This window comes from Hypomesus nipponensis, chromosome 11 (assembly GCF_054491055.1).
Source record: "Hypomesus nipponensis isolate SF chromosome 11, ASM5449105v1, whole genome shotgun sequence".
NCBI classification, from domain to species: domain Eukaryota; kingdom Metazoa; phylum Chordata; class Actinopteri; order Osmeriformes; family Osmeridae; genus Hypomesus; species Hypomesus nipponensis.
The window spans coordinates 19,560,483-19,579,130 of record NC_140371.1 but is presented as its reverse complement, the minus strand read 5'-3'; the positions used below and the strand labels follow the sequence as shown (position 1 = coordinate 19,579,130).

Genomic DNA, 18,648 nt, shown 5'->3' with positions numbered 1-18,648 from the left:
CATTCGTCGAGGTGGGCCTTTGTCCTTGGCTTATTTTGTAAAGCTACTGTCACTCAAAGTCAAGCTGGAGGAAGCACGGAAGTTCAGACAAGATCTGAAGGGGGTGCTGAAACATGCTGTTTCTCATGTTTCACATTATTTGAACTTCTTTTCAAATGTGGCCTACTGCAGCTTTAAAACCTGTGTGTTACCTTGACTGTATGTTTCACATACCAACCTGTTCACTGTGGTGATAGGGGAACTCCAGGTACCCGAGGAGGCCCTTAAGGTAAGTAGACAAGCCTCCATCCTACACCAACCTTCACACACACCCACATCCTACACCCACCTTCACACACACCCACATCCGACACCCACCTTCACACACACCCACATCCGACACCCACCTTCACACACACCCACATCCGACACACACCCACATCCGACACCCACCTTCACACACACCCACATCCGACACCCACCTTCACACACACCCACATCCGACACCCACCTTCACACACACCCACATCCGACACCCACCTTCACACACACCCACATCCGACACCCACCTTCACACACACCCACATCCGACACCCACCTTCACACACACCCACATCCGACACCCACCTTCACACACACCCACATCCGACACCCACCTTCACACACACCCACATCCGACACCCACCTTCACACACACCCACATCCGACACCCACCTTCACACACACCCACATCCGACACCCCCCTTCACACACACCCACATCCGACACCCACCTTCACACACACCCACATCCTACATCCACCTTCACACACACCCACGTCCGACACCCACGCCCACCCACACCATCCCAAATTCCACAATGCAGAGCAGCAAAACAGATCACAAGCAACACAACACTCAACCCTATCATCTCCCCCTCCTAATCTCTCTATAACTCTTCCTTCCCTCCCTCCATCCCCCTCTCCTCTTCCTGTCAGCATGAGAAGTTCACCAGCCAGCTCCAGCTGGGCAAGAAGCCCTCCAACATGGAGAACACCAAGTCTCCCACCAAGTCTCCCACCAAGTCCCCCTCCAAGTCTCCCTCCAAGTCCCCCAAGTCTCCCAGGTCCAAGCCTGCCGAGGACAAGCGTTCAGAAGGGGTCCCTGCAGAATCATCTGGCAAACCAGCTGACAAACAGAAGGCTGAGGACAAAATGGCAGGTGAGGATATCACAACATCAGACCATGTTGTGTGAATCACAGCACAGATACAACTAAATGGTGACTAGACTGTAGATATTTCAGCAGGCTTGTGTTCTATGAGATGCTGTAAAATATATTTTTGTGTCTGCTGTTAAATGTATTTTAAAGCATACGTGACCGTAAACTGCTTGCATCTTGTCATGCATACAAAGTATTGGTAAATAGTATACAATTATTATGATAACAACCATCTACAGACATTTAGACTGGGCTTGATTAGATTGCTAGTTGAAAGATGACCAATCTTTCAGAGTGTTTATGCTGCTTTCTGGGATATACAAGCTACGGTTTGGTTTGAGACGTTTAAATAACACGTCATAAAACTAACAGAATCTCACAAAGCCATGATCACAAACGCAATCGTTCTATCCCATGACCAGCTGAACCACCGCCATACCTGATTGGCCCACATCCTCCCACTCTCATTAACTGAAGGGTAGGCCAATCACAGAGCTATATTTGTATCCAGGAAGTTGAATGGGGACAGCTGCTCTGTGTGCTCCCTGGCTCCTCCTCCGCCCCCCTGTGTCTCCTCCGGCATCCAGACCTCACTCCCCTCTCTCCTGTCACATCAGGACCACTTTACTCTAATTCTGTGGTCCTCTGTGACTCGGTGGGAGAATGATTACAAGGCGATATATAGAAATAAATATATTACAGAGGTTGTAATTTCAAGTTGCACTGGGACGTGACAAAGGAATACCGTGAACAAATGAAACAAGTATAAAAAAAAATGTTTACAGCTTGTTGTGTAGACAATGAGAGGTTGTTCTCGATTATTGACGTAATCTCTGGGGCTCCTCCAAACACCAGATGTTCTGCCCGGGTCAGATGGTGAAATAGGCTTTGGTTTTTCAGCCCTCTCTGCCCACTGCCCGCTGGTCCATCTCTTTTAACCCCACATGCCACCCACACTGCTGAACGTGGCGCTGAGCAGAGCAACTGAGTGGCAGAGTGCTGCTAATGAGAGAGGAGCCATGTAGCATGCTCCGAGACACCACACACACACAGAGACTGTGTTTCCATACGTTAGTCCTTCACGGTTGTCTGGTTATGCTAGCCCACTAATAGTCCGTTTTATGATCATGTTTTCCACGTGCACTCGCATGTAGGGGCACATTGCAACACGCATGTGTGTGTTTGAGAGTGAAAGAGGATGTGTGTGTCTGACAGCGTGGCTGTCTGATGGTGGTCCTACTGTGGGGGGGGGGGGGGGAGCAGGCTCAGAGAGGCCAGGCTCTCTCCTGGCCTGCTGGGTCCTGCAGCTGGCTGGAGTATGTAGGTCAGTGGTGCAGATAATACCAAACCAGAGCCCCCAGTATGAGGGGGGGGGGGGATTACACACACACACACAATCAGGATTCAGAAAATCTTAAAGGAATTGATGCATGATACCACTGCAACACATGCATCAGAAAGTCCCCGATACATTTAATGATTTACGGATTCAGTCCATGAAACCCCCCCCCCCCCCCCCCAAAAAAAAAGACGCAAAATCATAGAGTGACGTGATGTCATTCCAGCCCCCCCTCTTGTGTCTGTGCGCCCCCAGGGGACATGGCCTCCTCCCACAGAGGAACCCCTCTGTACGGACAGCCGTCCTGGTGGGGCGATGGGGACGCCGACGACGAGAACTCCTTCAAACAGGAGATCAAGACGTCCAGCAAGAAGCACGACAACCAAGCGGCAGGTGAGCACATACTCGCTAGGAGCTAGCCCTATAGGAGGACTGGAGATCTGGGAGCTAGCCCTATAGGAGGACTGGAGATCTGGGAGCTAGCCCTATAGGAGGACTGGAGTCCTGGGAGCTAGCCCTATAGGAGGACTGGAGATCTGGGAGCTAGCCCTATAGGAGGACTGGAGATCTGGGAGCTAGCCCTATAGGAGGACTGGAGATCTGGGAGCTAGCCCTATAGGAGGACTGGAGATCTGGGAGCTAGCCCTATAGGAGGACTGGAGATCTGGGAGCTAGCCCTATAGGAGGACTGGAGTCCTGGGAGCTAGCCCTATAGGAGGACTGGAGATCTGGGAGCTAGCCCTATAGGAGGACTGGAGATCTGGGAGCTAGCCTTATAGGAGGACTGGAGATCTGGGAGCTAGCCCTATAGGAGGACTGGAGATCTGGGAGCTAGCCCTATAGGAGGACTGGAGATCTGGGAGCTAGCCCTCTAGGAGGACTGGAGATCTGGGAGCTAGCCCTATAGGAGGACTGGAGATCTGGGAGCTAACCCTATAGGAGGACTGGACATGGTAGTCATGGGAATGGTGTAGATTGTATTAAATTCAGCTTGGCTCTAGATAGATTTGTATTTTCCCCCAAGAATAACTATATATTAGCAGGAAGATGTGTTGATTTTGTGTTGTCTTTGTGTATGAGGTCAAGTGTGCTGTACGATAATCGAGATATGGCAGGAGAGTAAAGTTCTATGATATAAAAACCAGGATACTTTCTATAAGTAGTGAAAGGATGGTTTTATGTTAATGCTCACAGCTTATGTTGTCTGTTTGTGCTGGGGGTAATGGCCATTCGGTCAGCCAGACTTTGTGTTTGTGTAGGTGTGCGTGTGTCTGGTGTGGGTGAGTCTGTGTGTTCAAATTCACATATGTGTGTGTGTGTGTGTGTTCATCTGTGTGTGCATTGGGACCACAAGGCTGGGATCCCATTAACTTGCTCCGGACAGAAGTAACAGGATTAGAGAGATTAGGCCAGACTGCATCGCAGCAGGACACCCAATGGGTGCAGGGGTCGGAGAGGAGGTGGGTCAGGGAGGAGGTGGAGCAGCAGTCAGACTAGCAGACTACCACTGTCCTCAAACCCCACCATCACAGCTGGACAGAGAACAGAGCGAATAGAGTCTGTGTGGAGCAGAGTGCATCCTCAACAGAGATGCACTATTGAATAGCTTGAAGAACGTCTTTTCAAACATCACCAATGGGAGCAGTTACGTCTGTCATGGAATTCGGTAAGGCCGTTTGATTTTGATTGCGTCTTTGCTTGACTTCATCACCCAAAGGAGTGCATAGTCAGTCATGCTGTGTAATGTGATTTTAGTCCAACTAGAGTAGGGTTGTACTGTTGTGATATTTGTATGATACCGTACAAGTGAAAATAACAAGCCATAAGTTTACAAAAGGCTTTTACAGTGCACTAAAACATTCTCCTTTGGGGGGGGAGGGGTGATTTTAAAGAAACTGTTGTCTCTGCTCTTTGTCAAGCAGCAGAGATTTGAGGGTACTTAAGTGCACCAGTAGCCAGTTAAGTGAAGTTCCTGGGGACAGCAGCTCCTCTGTTATAAACGAGGCACCATATCCAGACCTCCTCACCAACTGTACCCAGCCTCTCTCCCTCACAGGACCTTTCACCATCACCAGCCCATACACTCAGTCTAGCAATCCACAGCCTTCACTTGGCCACAGACCAAGGTTTTCATTTTATAATTTTTTTTTAACAAAAAGCTAGGAGAGGTAGAAGATGTTCTACAATGAGTGATCGAGGTTTTCATTGATCTTTTACAAAATAGACGGGACTCTTTCTAACCAACCTAAATCCCATCAGTTCTGTTTCTGAGCCAGACTGTTGTTTTTCTTATGATCTTAAAATAGATCTCTCAGCAAAGTATTTCTTTCATATGGAGTAAAAAAAAAAAAAAAGTGCACGTCTTCTCTTGCAAAAGGCAGAGAGCTAACTGGAGAAGGGAAGTGAAAGGGAGAGAGAGAGAGAGAAAGAGGTAGTATAGGAACAGTCTGTGAATAGCCTCTGTTGTGGCAGCTCCCAGCCCCCCCTCTGTATTGTCACGCAGGGTTATTAGGTTACATCACTTCAGCAGCTCCTTCTCTCTCAGCGCTGAAGCAAACCGCTTTCTCTTCTCAGGAACACACGTTAGCTAGCGGGTCTGAAGTAAGTACGCTTCTGTGTTCCTTTTTACTTTTTCCACTCTGTCAGTTTAAAAGGCGTTTGTTGAAAGTCAAGCCTTTTTTTGTGTTGTTGTTGCTCCAGTTTCTGTCTGAACTTACACTTTCTCATCTGGCTACCTGTGGATGTTGTCTCTGATGTTCAGTCAAGATAGCCTAATAAGCAGGAGAAGCTACTACTTGTGTTTTCTCTTGAAGGATTTCAGTGCAGGTCGGTGTGGTTAGTGCTGCACAGGTTGCTAGGGGTCTTGTCAATGTGTGAAAGAGGGTGCTGACATTAATATGTAAAGGTGTATGTGTGGTTGGTGCCAGTCTAGTTCAGTGCCTTCCCTGTCCTGTAGTGGGTAGATCTTAACGTGTGTGTTCAGTGTTACGACCTACATTTGCCCAGCACCTTATGGGTTATAACTGGGGTGTCTCACGAGTATGACATCACTGGGATTTTTTCTCTCTCAGGACGTGTTGGTTTGTTTTAAAAACAGGAAGTTCTACAGTCCACAGACTATACTGTAGTAGCTTAGAGAAGTATGAAAAATCATATACTGGATCCAGTATGTTTACCAGTAAACAGTTTTGAATTTGGTTAGGTTATCTTCAACTTTAAAGTTCGGTTATCTTTTTTTACACCTAACATTGGCATCTACCTCTAGATTCTCCGTGCATCTGTAGATCCGGCAGTCTGGTTTTGGTAGATAACTCAGCTAATCACTTTGTCCATTAGTATAAAACAGATGGTCACTTAATTCCAACCAACTCATCCATCACAGAACATTGAGAGCTGGCACTTAATAAGAGCCAATGAGTGAATGAGTAGCCCAGATCGTTTCTTAGTGAGTAGCCCAGAGGGTTTTCACTGGCCGGTCCCCCAGTCTGAGTGACACAGATGGCAGAGTTGGAGCCACATGCAGACTGGTCTCTCTCGTTCTGAAGGCCTGCTTCCTCCCCTAAGCTCCAGACACTGATTCTGACCACTGTCGAGGCCCTGGAAACAGACACAGCTGATTGGTGACTCTGTGTGACCTCTCACCTCTTGCTTTTTTGTCTACTGCCTATAGTTTTTGTTGTTGTTTTCAACCATTCAACACTTGGATACATTTCAACAAATTAAGATTTATCTTGGAAGTATTTGTTTTGTTAATAATGATTGTACTCCACATTTGTCCTCCCTCTCTCCTCCTCCAGACAGCAGAGAGGCGGGGAGGGCTGACAGACCCAGGGAGGACGCACAGGAGCCGAGCTACTTTGAGATCCCCACCAAGGAGGGCCAGATGGCAGAGAACGGGATCCACGAGATTCCCACCAAAGACACGGAGGACGTGGCCAACCTCAACACAAGCTCCGCCTCCGGTGCCGGCGCTGCCGCCCAGGGCCACGCCTCCTTCACGATTGAGTTCGACAGCACGTCCCCGGGCAAGGTCACCATCAAGGACCATGTGTCAAAGTTCACCCCCGACCACCGGCCGCGGTCCAAGAAAGCGGGACAGCCGGGAGGGCGGGAGATGAGCACCCTGCAGGCCGCCATGATGGCGTCGGAAAGCAAGGTTGCCGATTGGCTGGCTCACAACGACCCCACGCTGGTGCGCCGAGAATCGGCGGAGGACGACAGCAAGAGCATCAAGAGTGACGTTCCGGTTCACCTGAAGCGGCTGAAAGGTGCAGGCTCCCTCCCTCTCATCATCTCCGCTAAGACCCCCCTCTCTCTCTCTCTCTCTCTCTCTCTCTCTCTCTCTCTCTCTCTCTCTCTCTCTCTCTCTCTCTCTCTCTCTCTCTCTCTCTCTCTCTCTCTCTCTTTCTGTTTCTCTCTCTCTCTCTCTCTTTCTGTGTGTCTCTCTCTCTCTCTCTCTCTCTCTCTCTCTCTCTCTCTGTGTGTCTCTCTCTGTGTCTCCTTCTCTCTCTGTCTCTCTCTCTCTCTCTCTCTCTCTCTCTCTCTCTCTCTCTCTCTCTCGCTCTGTGGTGAATGGAAAACGCTATCAGCTGTTAAGCTCCTTCCTTCAGCTCTGCGGCAAACCACTGCTAAACCCAACCAGGCATCATTTTTTCTTAATACAGAATATATTCTGCAGTATTTAGCTTCTCCCGAGGATTAGCTCCCAGCAGAGTTCAATCCCGTCTGTCTCCATGCGATCTGACAGACACTGACGGGGCTTAGCATGGGATAGCACAGCAGTCTAGTCGCTAGTTAGCGAGCTGGCGAACGTATAAGAGGAAGTCTCCAAACACACCTCCTCCATGGTGCCTTGGCAGGGAAGCAGAAGCACCTCCAGCTCCATGACTCATTTGTACACCTTTATTTGAAAGATTAGACACTTTTTCCCGATCTCAACATCTTCGTCGTTGGGGCCTGTTTGGGGTAGGACTGATTGCATTGCCTCTCTCTCTCTCTCTCTCTTTCTCTCTCTCTCTCTCTCTCTCTCTCTCTCTCTCTCTCTCTCTCTCTCTCTCTCTATCTCTCTCTCTCTCTTGTTCTTTCTTTTGTTCTCTCTCTTGTTCTTTCTCTCTCCCCCCACCCTCTCTCTCTCTCTCTCTCTCCCTCTGTCTCCCCCCTCTCTCTCCCCCTCTCCCTCTCTCTGCTTTGTGCTTTCCCTACCTGCTTGCTGAAAACGCTGAGTAGGCTTGTTCAGCCTCAGGGTGCGGCGTTGACAGAAATGGCGGGCAGGAGTTTAGATAATTAAATGGGTGCTAATTTATGATGGTGGGGGTTGGGGCTGTCACACAGGGGCCGATATGAATAAAGATTTACGAGGCTTGTGCTGGTGCTGGGAAGGTGAAGTCAGAGTCCTGGCTGGCTGGAGGGAGGGAGCTGGAGCAAGGGCTGCAGAGCGTTTGCTGGTGGTGGACAGCTCAGTGGTTCCAGCTCTAGGTGTGGCTGCTCTGCTGGATGCTAGAAACATCAGACTGGAGAGTTCTGATCTAATCGAGAGAGAGGGAGAAAGAGAGAGAGAGTGCTCAAGGTTGGGGTTGCTATACTCGTTGATATTCGATCAGGATGAGTGTTTTTGAGATATGCGTGTGTGGTCTCATGTAACTTATGTATTGAGGCATGTAACTTGGCATGTAACTTGTAATGAGAAGTGCATGTGTGTGTGTGTGTGTGTGAAGGTATGTATGTGCGAGGGTGTAGGTGTGTGTCTGAGGTGTGCGTGTGAGGGTGCTGTATGTGTGTGTGTGTGTGTGGAAGACACTCTAAGGGCTGTGAGTGAGGATGATGATAAACCGATAAACCTAGAGAGAGAAAGGTTTAATATTCCTGCCCTCAGGTGGGTTTGGCATCTTCTGATGTGGAACCAGTCCAGGCATAATAGTGTCTAGGTATCTGGATATTGTAAGATTGTATCTTTTCATAGCTTGAGTGTCTTTACTCAGATAAATAGAATAGGTATTGCTTTTTAAAATCTTTATTCCGTGAGATCTGAAATGTTTGTAATACCATACTTTGTTGTGTAAGGTTAGTAAGTTGTTCATGTTTACATGTGATGTAAGCCTAGACGTTTATGTGTGTGTGTGTATGTGTGTGTGTGTGAGTGTGTGTGAGTGTGTGTGATGCAGGAGGGGCAGCAGAGCAGTCTGACTCATGTGGGGCCGGCCGGGCCGGCGCTGCCTGCTCAGGTCCCTGAGAGGATCCCAACGGCTCCTTTGTCTGCTCCAGGCAGCATGAAAGACCTCTGTCTGGAGCAGTGTGCTGGTTCCTGCCTCTCAAACCCCACGCTGTCAGTTCTGGCAGCGTGCTACTTCCTGAGTCCCCCCTCCCCCACCGCTCAAACACAAGCCCCCCCCCCCCGCTCTCCCTCTGATTGTTCCCGCCTCCCTCCCTGTCTGCCTTCCAGACCCAGTGCCCTCCCCTCGCGTCCTGCCCACAGAGGGGGCATGGCTAGTCTGGCTGTGGGTGGCATGTTTTCTGGTGTTGTTACACACTGCCTACACTACCAGCAGACAGGACTATAGGGCCCACGCTGTGGGATGTGCTTCTACCTGGTTATTCGTTGACTCGGAATCAGATTCAACCCTAAAAAAAAATTGTTTCCTGTGTCGTCTACGGTTAAGGTTAGGGTTAGGTGGCGTTGGGGCTAACCGTCCAGCCTCCGGTTAATGGCTCTGTCCACCTCTCTCTGTCCGTCCAGGCAGCAAGCATGAGGACGGCACCCAGAGCGACTCGGAGAACGGGCCGGGCCTGCGCTTCGGCAACCGCCGCCTGGCTCTGGAGGAGCGCCTGAGGGCGGCACACGGCCAGGCCGGAGGGGCCGCCGCCCCCCCCCGCGGCGGCAGCAGCAGCAGCAGCAGGACGGCCTTCATGATCGAGTTCTACGACGAGGAGAACACTCGCAAGCGGCGCTCCTACTCCTTCTCCCAGACTGCCCCGCTGCTAGGGGGCGTGACCGGGGAGGGACTCTGCCCCACGCCCCCCTCCCATCCCAAAACTGCCGGCACCACGGCAACCGCGGACTGTACCAGGGGCGGTGTGACGATATCGGCGGCCATCGTGGCAGGGGCGCCCACGGCGGCGCGCGTGCTGCTGAAGCAGAGGTCTGAAGACCCCAGCCTGGGCCGCAGCTCAGCCAGCACAGGGCACCACACCACCAGCCCCAGCGAGGACACGGCCAGGGGGCCCGAGGACAGGGACAAGGAGCTGGAGGACGACCAGAGCGACAAGGGGACGTACACCATCGAACTGGAGAACCGCAACCCGGAGGAGGAGGAGGCCAGGCGCATGATAGACAAGGTAGGAGGGGGCGCTACGCTGAAGGAAAGTCTGGCGGGTGACCTTATTGTACTGATTCTTATTTATTTATCCGTAACATTCAAAGCCACAAAGCATGTTTGGAACCTCACAAAACCCATGTTTGCTTGTTTTGGATCTACATGTTGGCTGAGATGAGGTCCAGTGTGAATTTCCTTTGCACTCTACCACATAGAAGCAGGAATACCAGTGACACGAGGAACAGTGTAGATGTATCTGCATTTGAGACATTTGTAAGATGAGGCATCTCTTGTATGTAGGTTAATTGAGTGTCTTGACCCGGGTCCAGTTAGCAGGCAGGCAGTCAGACAGGCACTGTGGGCAGCACACTGGCATCGTTGACAACCTTCTCCAAGCCAGCTGAGCTTTTGACGACTGTCTGCAATAACCTGTCAACACTATTCATGTCACTTCCTGTTCTCCAAGCGTTCCAGTTTGATCTCTGGTCTTCATTAACAAACACAGGGTGTCTAGAGTGAAGTCGTTTTGTGCTCCTTGGGTGCACAGCATCATTTTATCCTAACTAGATTCAACCTGAACGAAGAGATGAGAGCTGGAATCTCGCTCCTGAGGGCAGGTCCTCTGGTGGGAATCCCCCTTGCTCCCCCTCTCTGACAGTAACTGTTGGCCTCCTGTGATTCTCTGACCGCTAAGATCCTCTATTGAAAGCTAATGGCTTGGTAATGGCCTTCTGAGACAAGCTGTGCCCATTGTTCAGTTATGCCCCGGGGGATTCTAACCTCTGTCTCCTAATGGTGCCAGCAGCAGGTTAGCCTTTAGACAGGGTACATGAATACATTTTTATATGACAACATTTCAAGGTTTGTTGTGGAAGAAGGCTTTTATTGTTGAGAAAGGAGTCTACATTTCCAGAAATAAACTCTTAAGATTGTAGATAAACTCTCCAATAAACATTTTACAGGGGATTTAAAGATGGTACTTGAGAGCTGTGGAATAGAGAGTGGGTATTGCTTGTTATCTGGTTTTATTTAGCATCAGCTCTCTCTGAACCTGAGGTGCGATTATGATGATTCCTATAATTAAGTGACACGCTAATAAGCAGGCTACTTCGTGGCTCGCTGTCTGTTTTTTTCCTTGCGTGGTCTTTAAGTGTTTTCCCCCCACTCTCTGTTGCCATGGCGCCGGTCTTGTGTGACTACATCCAGTATAGGACACTTCTTTGATCCCTGTGTGGGTAAGAGTTTATTAGGCAGAGGACGTGAACGAGGATGGGGGGAAAAAATAAACAAGTCGTTATTCAAAGAGCTTTTTTCTTCACCGTCTAACGCGTGGACGTGTGAGTTTGTCAGACGAAGCAGAGGAGGTTTGCACCAGCATGCAGAGCGCTGTGCAAGGCCGTCCAGGGCCCCTCTCTCAGGGATGTGCTGCTGTGTTTGTGCTCAGGTGTTTGGGGTGGACCAGAACCAGAGCCAGGATTCTCCAACGCCGAGACCCACGGACAAGCAGCAGGACTCTGCCAAACCTCCAGAGGCTGGAGAGATCGCCAAGCCTCCAGAGGCTGGAGAGACGGCCAAGCCAAGCTGCCTTCCAGCTGAGGTACGGAGGAACGCTCGCCTCTGGATGCGAGAATATTTGTTGACGGTTAAACCACTGTGGGATTATCTCTGTTTGAATAACATTTTATTTAAAGACATAGATGCACAAAGGGAGAGTGAGAGAGAGGAAGAGGGAGAGGGAGAGGGAGAGGGGGAGAGAAAGAGAGAGAGAGAGAGAGAGAGAGAGAGAGAGAGAGAGAGAGAGAGAGAGAGAGAGAGAGAGAGAGAGAGAGAGAGAGAGAGAGAGAGAGAGAGAGAGAGAGAGAGAGAGAGAGAGAGAGAGAGAGAGAGAGAGAGAGAGAGAGAGAGAGAGAGAGAGAGAGAGAGAGAGAGAGAGAGAGAGAGAGAGAGAAAGCCACTGCTGTAGACTACACAGCCTCCTCCCTCTTGTCACGTCAAGCTGCCTTGGGGAAAGAGTACAGTTCCTTATCTCCCTATGAACTAGGTCAGTCTCTCGTCTGCTCAGCCTCCTCACTGGGCAGCAGGGGAGGGGTGTGGGCAGGCTGGGCCAGCAGGACACTGAGGAAGCAACATAGCCCAGCTTCCTACTGCTGTTACTGGTCACACACCCAACTGAACCAATAGACAGCTCGATGTATTTTCAACTGTTTTACTTGTGTTCATACTTAAGTACAAACATTTTCATTAGTTGTCAGTAAGCATGTGGATGTACAAAATCAGTACATTTTAAGCATACTTTCAGTGGTGTAGAAAAAGATAAACGTCATGGAAACGTATTAAGCTCTCATTTAATACATTTGAATTTGATTTAAGTAAACCATTTTCCCTCTTGGGAATGCATGTGATTCTGATTTCCACACAGTCTGCCGTCTGGTCACTATTTTGACTGTATCAAGCGAACTAATCGATACGGAAAATTGTATATGCTAGAAATAATGTTAACTAAGTTGTGATCTGTCCCCCTCCCTCCCCTTCCCCTCCCTCCTTGCAGGGCGTGGCCAGTGAGTCAGGTGACCCCTGGATCTCTCAGTGGGCCAGTCTAGCGGCCAATCACACGAGGACGGACCCCGAGGGCTCGGGGGCGGAGCCCCCTGCCTTCCTCCATCAGGAGAGAGGTACGCTGCTGCCTCCTCAGATCACCCTCCCATCTCATCCACTGGACCAGTATGTTAACCTCCAGGAATTAGGTCCCGGCCATTGGTGCCACTCAAGCAATGCAGACAACAGTACAGACAGTGTACATATTAGAGAGATATACAGATATATCATATACAGATTATGTAGAAGTCGAGCAGAATGCACAAGGTGCAAGTGTGTGTGTGATAGGCCCACACAATAATGTGCATTGTATTTTGTATGGGAATGCAACAAACATAAGTCATTACAAAGACGATCGCCAGTAAGCTATGTATATTAACGTGAGATTGCTTTGAGCATTCGTGGAATGTACCTTATACCAAATCTGCCTTCCAGAAGCTGATGCCTTCGAGTCTGGTGTGTCCATCAGAAGCACCAGCTCGATCACCTCCAGTCTCACCGAGCGCAAACGCAGAACCCTCCCCCAGCTCCCCCTGGAGGACCCCCGCACCAGAGCCACCCCCGCCCCGGGCTCGGCCCCGGGCCTGCGCTCTGAGATCGGGGAGAAGCAAGACACGGAGCCCCAGGAGAAGGAGGGCCAGCTGGAGCACAGAGGAGACGGCTGGAGCCTCACCCCCGTAGAGGCCGGAGGAGGGGAGATGACCGCGAGGCAAAGCCTTGGCTCGGCCTGGCCTCCGGCCTCTTCCAAGCCTCCGCTGAGGCCGTCTGGCGGCTCGGAGAAGAGAGAGGAGGGCCGCAGGAAGCGGTCAGAGGACAGGGGCCAGAGGTCAGACGATAAGTCAGGCAAGCCCCTGGTCCGTCAGGGCAGCTTCACCATCGACAAGCCCAGCGGCGTCGTCCCCGCGGAGCACCTCCCCCGCATCAGGCAGGCGGGCGGGGCAGGGGGCCTGGGCCTGGGGCGCGAGAGGAGCGACTCGGTGGGCAGCATGGACACGGCGACCCTGCTGAAGGACACCGAGGCCGTCATGGCCTTCCTGGAGGCCAAGCTGAGGGACGAGAAGAAGAGCGCCTCAGGCCCGCGTCCCGGCTCCATCTCCCCGGAGTCGGACGTGGACACGGCCAGCACGGCCAGCCAGGTGGCCGTGGAGGCGGACAGGAAGGCCGGCGCCCAGAAGAGACGCTCTCTCAGCAGCCTGCACAGGGAGAAGAGCAGCATGAGCGCCACGGCCAAGACCAGCACCCCCAGCGCCAGCGCTCGCGAACGCCTGGAGAGGAAGACCAAGACCAGGCCGGACGCCGGTCGAGCCGACGCCCGGAGGCCCGTCCAGCCGGGGTCGTCCACTCGCGGGCGCCAGCCCTCCCTGGACCTCACGGACGATGACCAGACATCCTTCCCCATCTCAGACATCCTCTCCTCAGACCAGGAGAGCTACTCTGGGCCGGGGCGCTCGTACGGCCGAGGCTCCCTCACCTCCACGGACGACCTGCTGCATTCCAAGATGGAGTCTGGCGGGCGTGTCGGCAAGACCTCCAGCGGCTACACCAAGCCCAGTAAAACCCTCCATGCTGCCACAGCCTCGTCCATTGGAAAACAGGCCTCCCTGCCTCAGCCCAGGCCCACCAGGGCCTCCCTGCTCCGCCGTGCCCGGCTGGGGGACACATCAGACACAGACCTGGCCGACGCCGACCGGGTGTCCGTGGCGTCGGAGGTGTCCACCACCAGCTCCACCTCCAAGCCGCCGTCCGGTCGCAAGGGCCCGTCTCGTCTGGACATGCTGGCCCAGCCCAGGAGGACCCGGCTGGGGTCCATCTCCGCCCGCAGCGACTCTGAATGCACCGTGGCTCGAAGCTCCGCCTCCGGCCGTCTGTCTGCTGAGACCGCCCTGCGTCTGGGCCTCAGGCCCACCACACCCACCGACAACAAGATGGCGCCTCGCATGAGAGCCAACAGCGTGTCCAAGCTGACCGATACCAAGGCCAAGGTCACGACCTCTGCCTACGGCTTGCCCTCAGGTGAGGACTTGACACACATTAGTCATGATATGACCTCTAAAACATACCTTTATATATGGGTTCACAAAGCTTTTTGAATCGCTTAATTATGCAATTTCCCGCCCTGACTATACTTACTATGCCAGGAATCTCTGGTCCTTGTCTTGATGTCCTTGATCATCCCTGTTGGTGTTGTAATCGGTGTAATCATCTGTGTTTGGTTTCTCGGTGTGTTTCCCGTGAGTCATGTTGTGATAAGTGTGTGGTGATGAATGTCAAATCGTTCCCACTGTCCAGAAAGCTCTCAGCCTGAGCCTGAGGGTGGCGCTACAGATGAACAGGAGGAGCTGATGGGTACTGTACCACAGAGAGCTCTGTGTGCGTGTGTGTGTGCAAAATGCTACTAATTTCCCCACGTTGCTTTGTCTGATTTAACGATTGCTGGTTCAGTAGAAGTTCAATCTCACCGAATTTCTGCCAGAGCAATCACCAGGCAGACTAAATCAAGCACACATGAAGTAACTGAATGACAAATGAGTAGTATTTTGAGACTGCTCTGGAGTGCGTTGCAGTGTGTAGTATCATGTGTGTTCCCACCCCCCCCCCCCCCCATCCCAGCACTGCAGTGATGACTGGAATGCTCAACTCTGCTATCTGCTTCCCAAACAGAAGCCTAACTCGTCCTCTTAAAACCAGAGTCAGTTGATCAAGCCTGGAATGATCTGGCTGTTATTTCAAAACCACAGAGCCAGAGAGAGAAGGAGATGGTCAAGTTGAGTGTAACTGAACTAAAAGGAGAGTACGCCACCTAGTGGAGAGCTCTGGACATTCACATAGCATAGCAGTTTTGTGAACCATGTGTTGGACTAAATCCCATGTTTGGCTGCCAGATAAATTGATTTTCACTTCAAAACCTGCTGTTAGATGTAGTTAATCCAGTATGTGTACTTACCAGAAAGAGCATGATGTCATCACTGTGTAACGACAACAGCTTCGGCTTCATTTGAAGAACTGCAAAACCATCTTCCATGGGTTGTGTGCATATGGTTAGGTGCGCTTGTTGTGACACCCCAGGTTTTGGAGCTCAAGCGATGGACACCCTCCTGTGTGAACCCCAGCTCTGGTTGGGGAGGGGGCGTTGTGTGGTGTGCTCTGATTGGGTGTGCAGTGATGGAAATCTTATTAACAGCTTGGCTTTCATAACTGTCGTGTTCAGTTGCTATTTTAGCAAAGCTTACATTTTCCTTTGTCCATATGGCGACAGATGATTTCAGTTTATCAGATTTCCATAGTAAGCTTTACTTCAACATGGCCTCCATGCGATTGAAGTTTCACATCCTTGAAATACTTTTACACATCCTACTGAAATACTGTAACAAAACGATGGTCCTGCACAGACACAGCCCCTCACCACTGCACTAGAATAGTTCTGCAGGTCTTCAGAAAGGTTTTGAACACTTTAACATATTCTCCTATTTATGAGTTCTACCATCTAGCTAAGTACTTCTTTCACGCCTACATTGTGGCATGGGTCAAAGGGGCTGTTTTTGGACAGGTACAATTTCATACACTTTTGTACCAGACAGTACCAAATGGTAACACATGAATAACACTGAATATATTTACATTTAGTCATTTAGCAGACGCTCTTATCTAGAGCGACTTACAGTAAGTACAGGGACATTCCCCCCGAGGCAAGTAGGGTGAAGTGCCTTACCCAAGGACACAACGTCATTTGGCACGGCCAGGAATCCATCTGGCAACCTCCAGATTACTAGTCCGATTCCCTAACCGCTCAGCCACCTGACTCCCCAGAATACCCCTGACTTAACTTGGATTTAAAAAATCTCTTCCTTCCTTCCCACCCCGTCTTCTACCAGCATCCAACAGGTGGCGCCGGTTGCCTCCTGAGTACGGCTCCACCTCTGAGGAGGAGTTTGGCTCGAACAGGAACTTGTCCAAACATGGCCGCCCCCACCTGAGGCCCTCCCATATCCTTCGAAGCCCCCGTTTGCCCGGCGCCAGCCCAGTGTCAAGCTCCACCCCCGGCTCCGCCCTCGGCCCCGCCCTCGGCCCCGGGGGCGTGGTCCTCAAACACAGGATGCGGGAGCAGGATGAGTACATCCGAGACTGGACGGCCCACAGTGAAGAGATCGCCAGGTACTTATCTACTCGGAGACACACACACACATATACTCATACACACCCACCTTGATACCTACATCAGGGTTTCCCGCAGAAAATTGGTTTGTTAAGGTGGTAGGGTGACTGGTGTTGGTCACGGTTTGGAATGGGAGAAAACAGGACAACGGCGGATACAGCCATTTTTTTGACTACGTAGTTAAGGCGGCAGTCGTGTGTTGCTTAGGTGGCCGCCTTAACTGCAAAGTGCTGCGGGAAACCCTGTATATTCCTGGTGTATTGATATCTAGAAGCCTATATATTCATCGATTTACAGTTAAGAGTTTGTTTCATTGTCTTGTACTGTTTATCAGTGCCTCTGTTTTCCATAGCTCTGTCTGACGGGTCATAGCTCTGTCTGATGGGTCATAGCTCTGTCTGATGGGTCATAGCTCTGTCTGATGGGTCATAGCTCTGTCTGATGGGTCATAGCTCTGTCTGATGGGTCATAGCTCTGTCTGATGGGTCATAGCTCTGTCTGATGGGTCATAGCTCTGTCTGATGGGTCATAGGTTATTTCCCTGTGTGGGCAGGATCAGCCAAGACCTGGCCAAGGATCTGGCCATCCTGGCACGAGAGATCCACGACGTGGCGGGTGAAATCGACTCGGTCAGCTCCTCCGGCACGGCGCCCAGCACCGCCGCCAGCACCGCCGCCACCACGCCCGGCTCCGCCATCGACACCCGCGAAGAGGTAGGCAGGCGTGCACATCTGGACGTGCAGGAGAGCATGCGAAAGGTGCCGGAAGTCTTCTTTCTTTCTTCTTCCAATCCCCTCCCTTCCCCACGTCGTGCCTCGCTGCTTGGGCTTGTGCCTCAGTCCTACTTTGGCTTTCGCTGTGAGAGGTATAATCCATAACATATTGTCGTTATCTACCTTCTAGGTGTCAGGGACTAGGACACGCTGAAACATAATGAATATGGAAAAGCACAGTAGACAGAGAGGATATTCCTGTAGACATTTCAAGTAGGCAGTAAATACCGGTTTAGGTATTTGGTCTCTACAAGTTTTACAGTGGAGTTACAATGCTGTGCTGCTTTGCTCTCCTCCATATCCTCCCCTTTCTCACATCCAACTAACGAATACTAACTTTGATATGTTTTAACTTTTAACTGACATTATCACATCAAAAAGCAAAATATTCTTCGATTCTAACACAGCCAAGCCCTCCTAAAACATTCTCTCTCACTCCTGCACCCTCCGTCACCCTGGTTCAGCTGGTGGAGCGTGTGTTTGACGAGAGCCTGACCTTCCGGAAGATACCGCCCGTCATCCAGGCGAAGCCCCCCGAGATCAACGGGCGCCCCGTGGAGTTGCGGCCCCGCGCCCCCGACACCCTGGACCCCCGCGTCCTCCGCCGGCGCACCTGGAACCGTGAGGAGGTGAGCGCAGGAGGGAGGGTCAGAAGAAAGTACAAAAAGAAAGGGAGAAGGAGAAATATGAAAGAGGAGGAGAGTGGGAGAGGGATGACGGACAGAATTATTGACGAAAATAGTTTTTTGTTATGTATTCTAGGTTTTTGTTTTGTTGTCGTTATGTTTCTGTAGTATTTCTTAAAATGTTGTCTTTTCTCAGGCGGTGTTGGATAGTCTGTTGATCACCTCTGTGTCACAGCTGTCATCCAAGATCAGACAGTCTGTCGACAAAACCGCAGGAAAAATAAGGTACCAGTCCATCTCCCATATGGAGTCAATAACATTCATGGGAAATGACTTTGGTTTATGTGTTGTATAATATTTAAAGTCAAAAGGAGTTGAGTCACTGAGACTTTCCTTCCCTTGCTTCTCTAGGATTTTGTTTAAAGATAAGGACCGAAACTGGGATGAGATCGAGAGCAAACTAAGATCAGAAAGCGACATGCCGCTTCTGAAAACCTCCAATAAGGTAAGAGTGAAGAAAGCTTCAGCTCTTGATATTTCCTTCATTTTCCGTGACAAGAATCCAAAATGAAGCTGTGGCGTGACTCCTGTTCCTGTGGTTCTTCCTCAGGAGATCTCCTCCATCCTGCTGGAGCTGAAGAGGGTGGAGAAACAGCTTCAAGGTGAGACACGTG

The 18,648-nt window shown here is 51.0% G+C and overlaps 1 protein-coding gene across 1 annotated transcript in view; it reads left to right on the top strand.

The window, feature by feature from the left end:
• cep170aa (centrosomal protein 170Aa) overlaps nucleotides 1-18,648 on the top strand; it is a 31,886-nt gene that overhangs the window by 10,786 nt on the left and 2,452 nt on the right. The window contains exons 5-19 of the mRNA XM_084709800.1: nucleotides 213-268; nucleotides 956-1,178; nucleotides 2,773-2,910; nucleotides 6,315-6,785; nucleotides 9,251-9,849; nucleotides 11,272-11,424; nucleotides 12,376-12,499; nucleotides 12,858-14,435; nucleotides 14,712-14,768; nucleotides 16,295-16,574; nucleotides 17,108-17,333; nucleotides 17,813-17,977; nucleotides 18,171-18,259; nucleotides 18,386-18,479; nucleotides 18,585-18,636. Coding sequence (XP_084565926.1) covers nucleotides 213-268; nucleotides 956-1,178; nucleotides 2,773-2,910; nucleotides 6,315-6,785; nucleotides 9,251-9,849; nucleotides 11,272-11,424; nucleotides 12,376-12,499; nucleotides 12,858-14,435; nucleotides 14,712-14,768; nucleotides 16,295-16,574; nucleotides 17,108-17,333; nucleotides 17,813-17,977; nucleotides 18,171-18,259; nucleotides 18,386-18,479; nucleotides 18,585-18,636 — 4,305 coding nt within the window. The remainder of the gene's footprint in view (nucleotides 1-212; nucleotides 269-955; nucleotides 1,179-2,772; nucleotides 2,911-6,314; nucleotides 6,786-9,250; nucleotides 9,850-11,271; nucleotides 11,425-12,375; nucleotides 12,500-12,857; nucleotides 14,436-14,711; nucleotides 14,769-16,294; nucleotides 16,575-17,107; nucleotides 17,334-17,812; nucleotides 17,978-18,170; nucleotides 18,260-18,385; nucleotides 18,480-18,584; nucleotides 18,637-18,648) is intronic.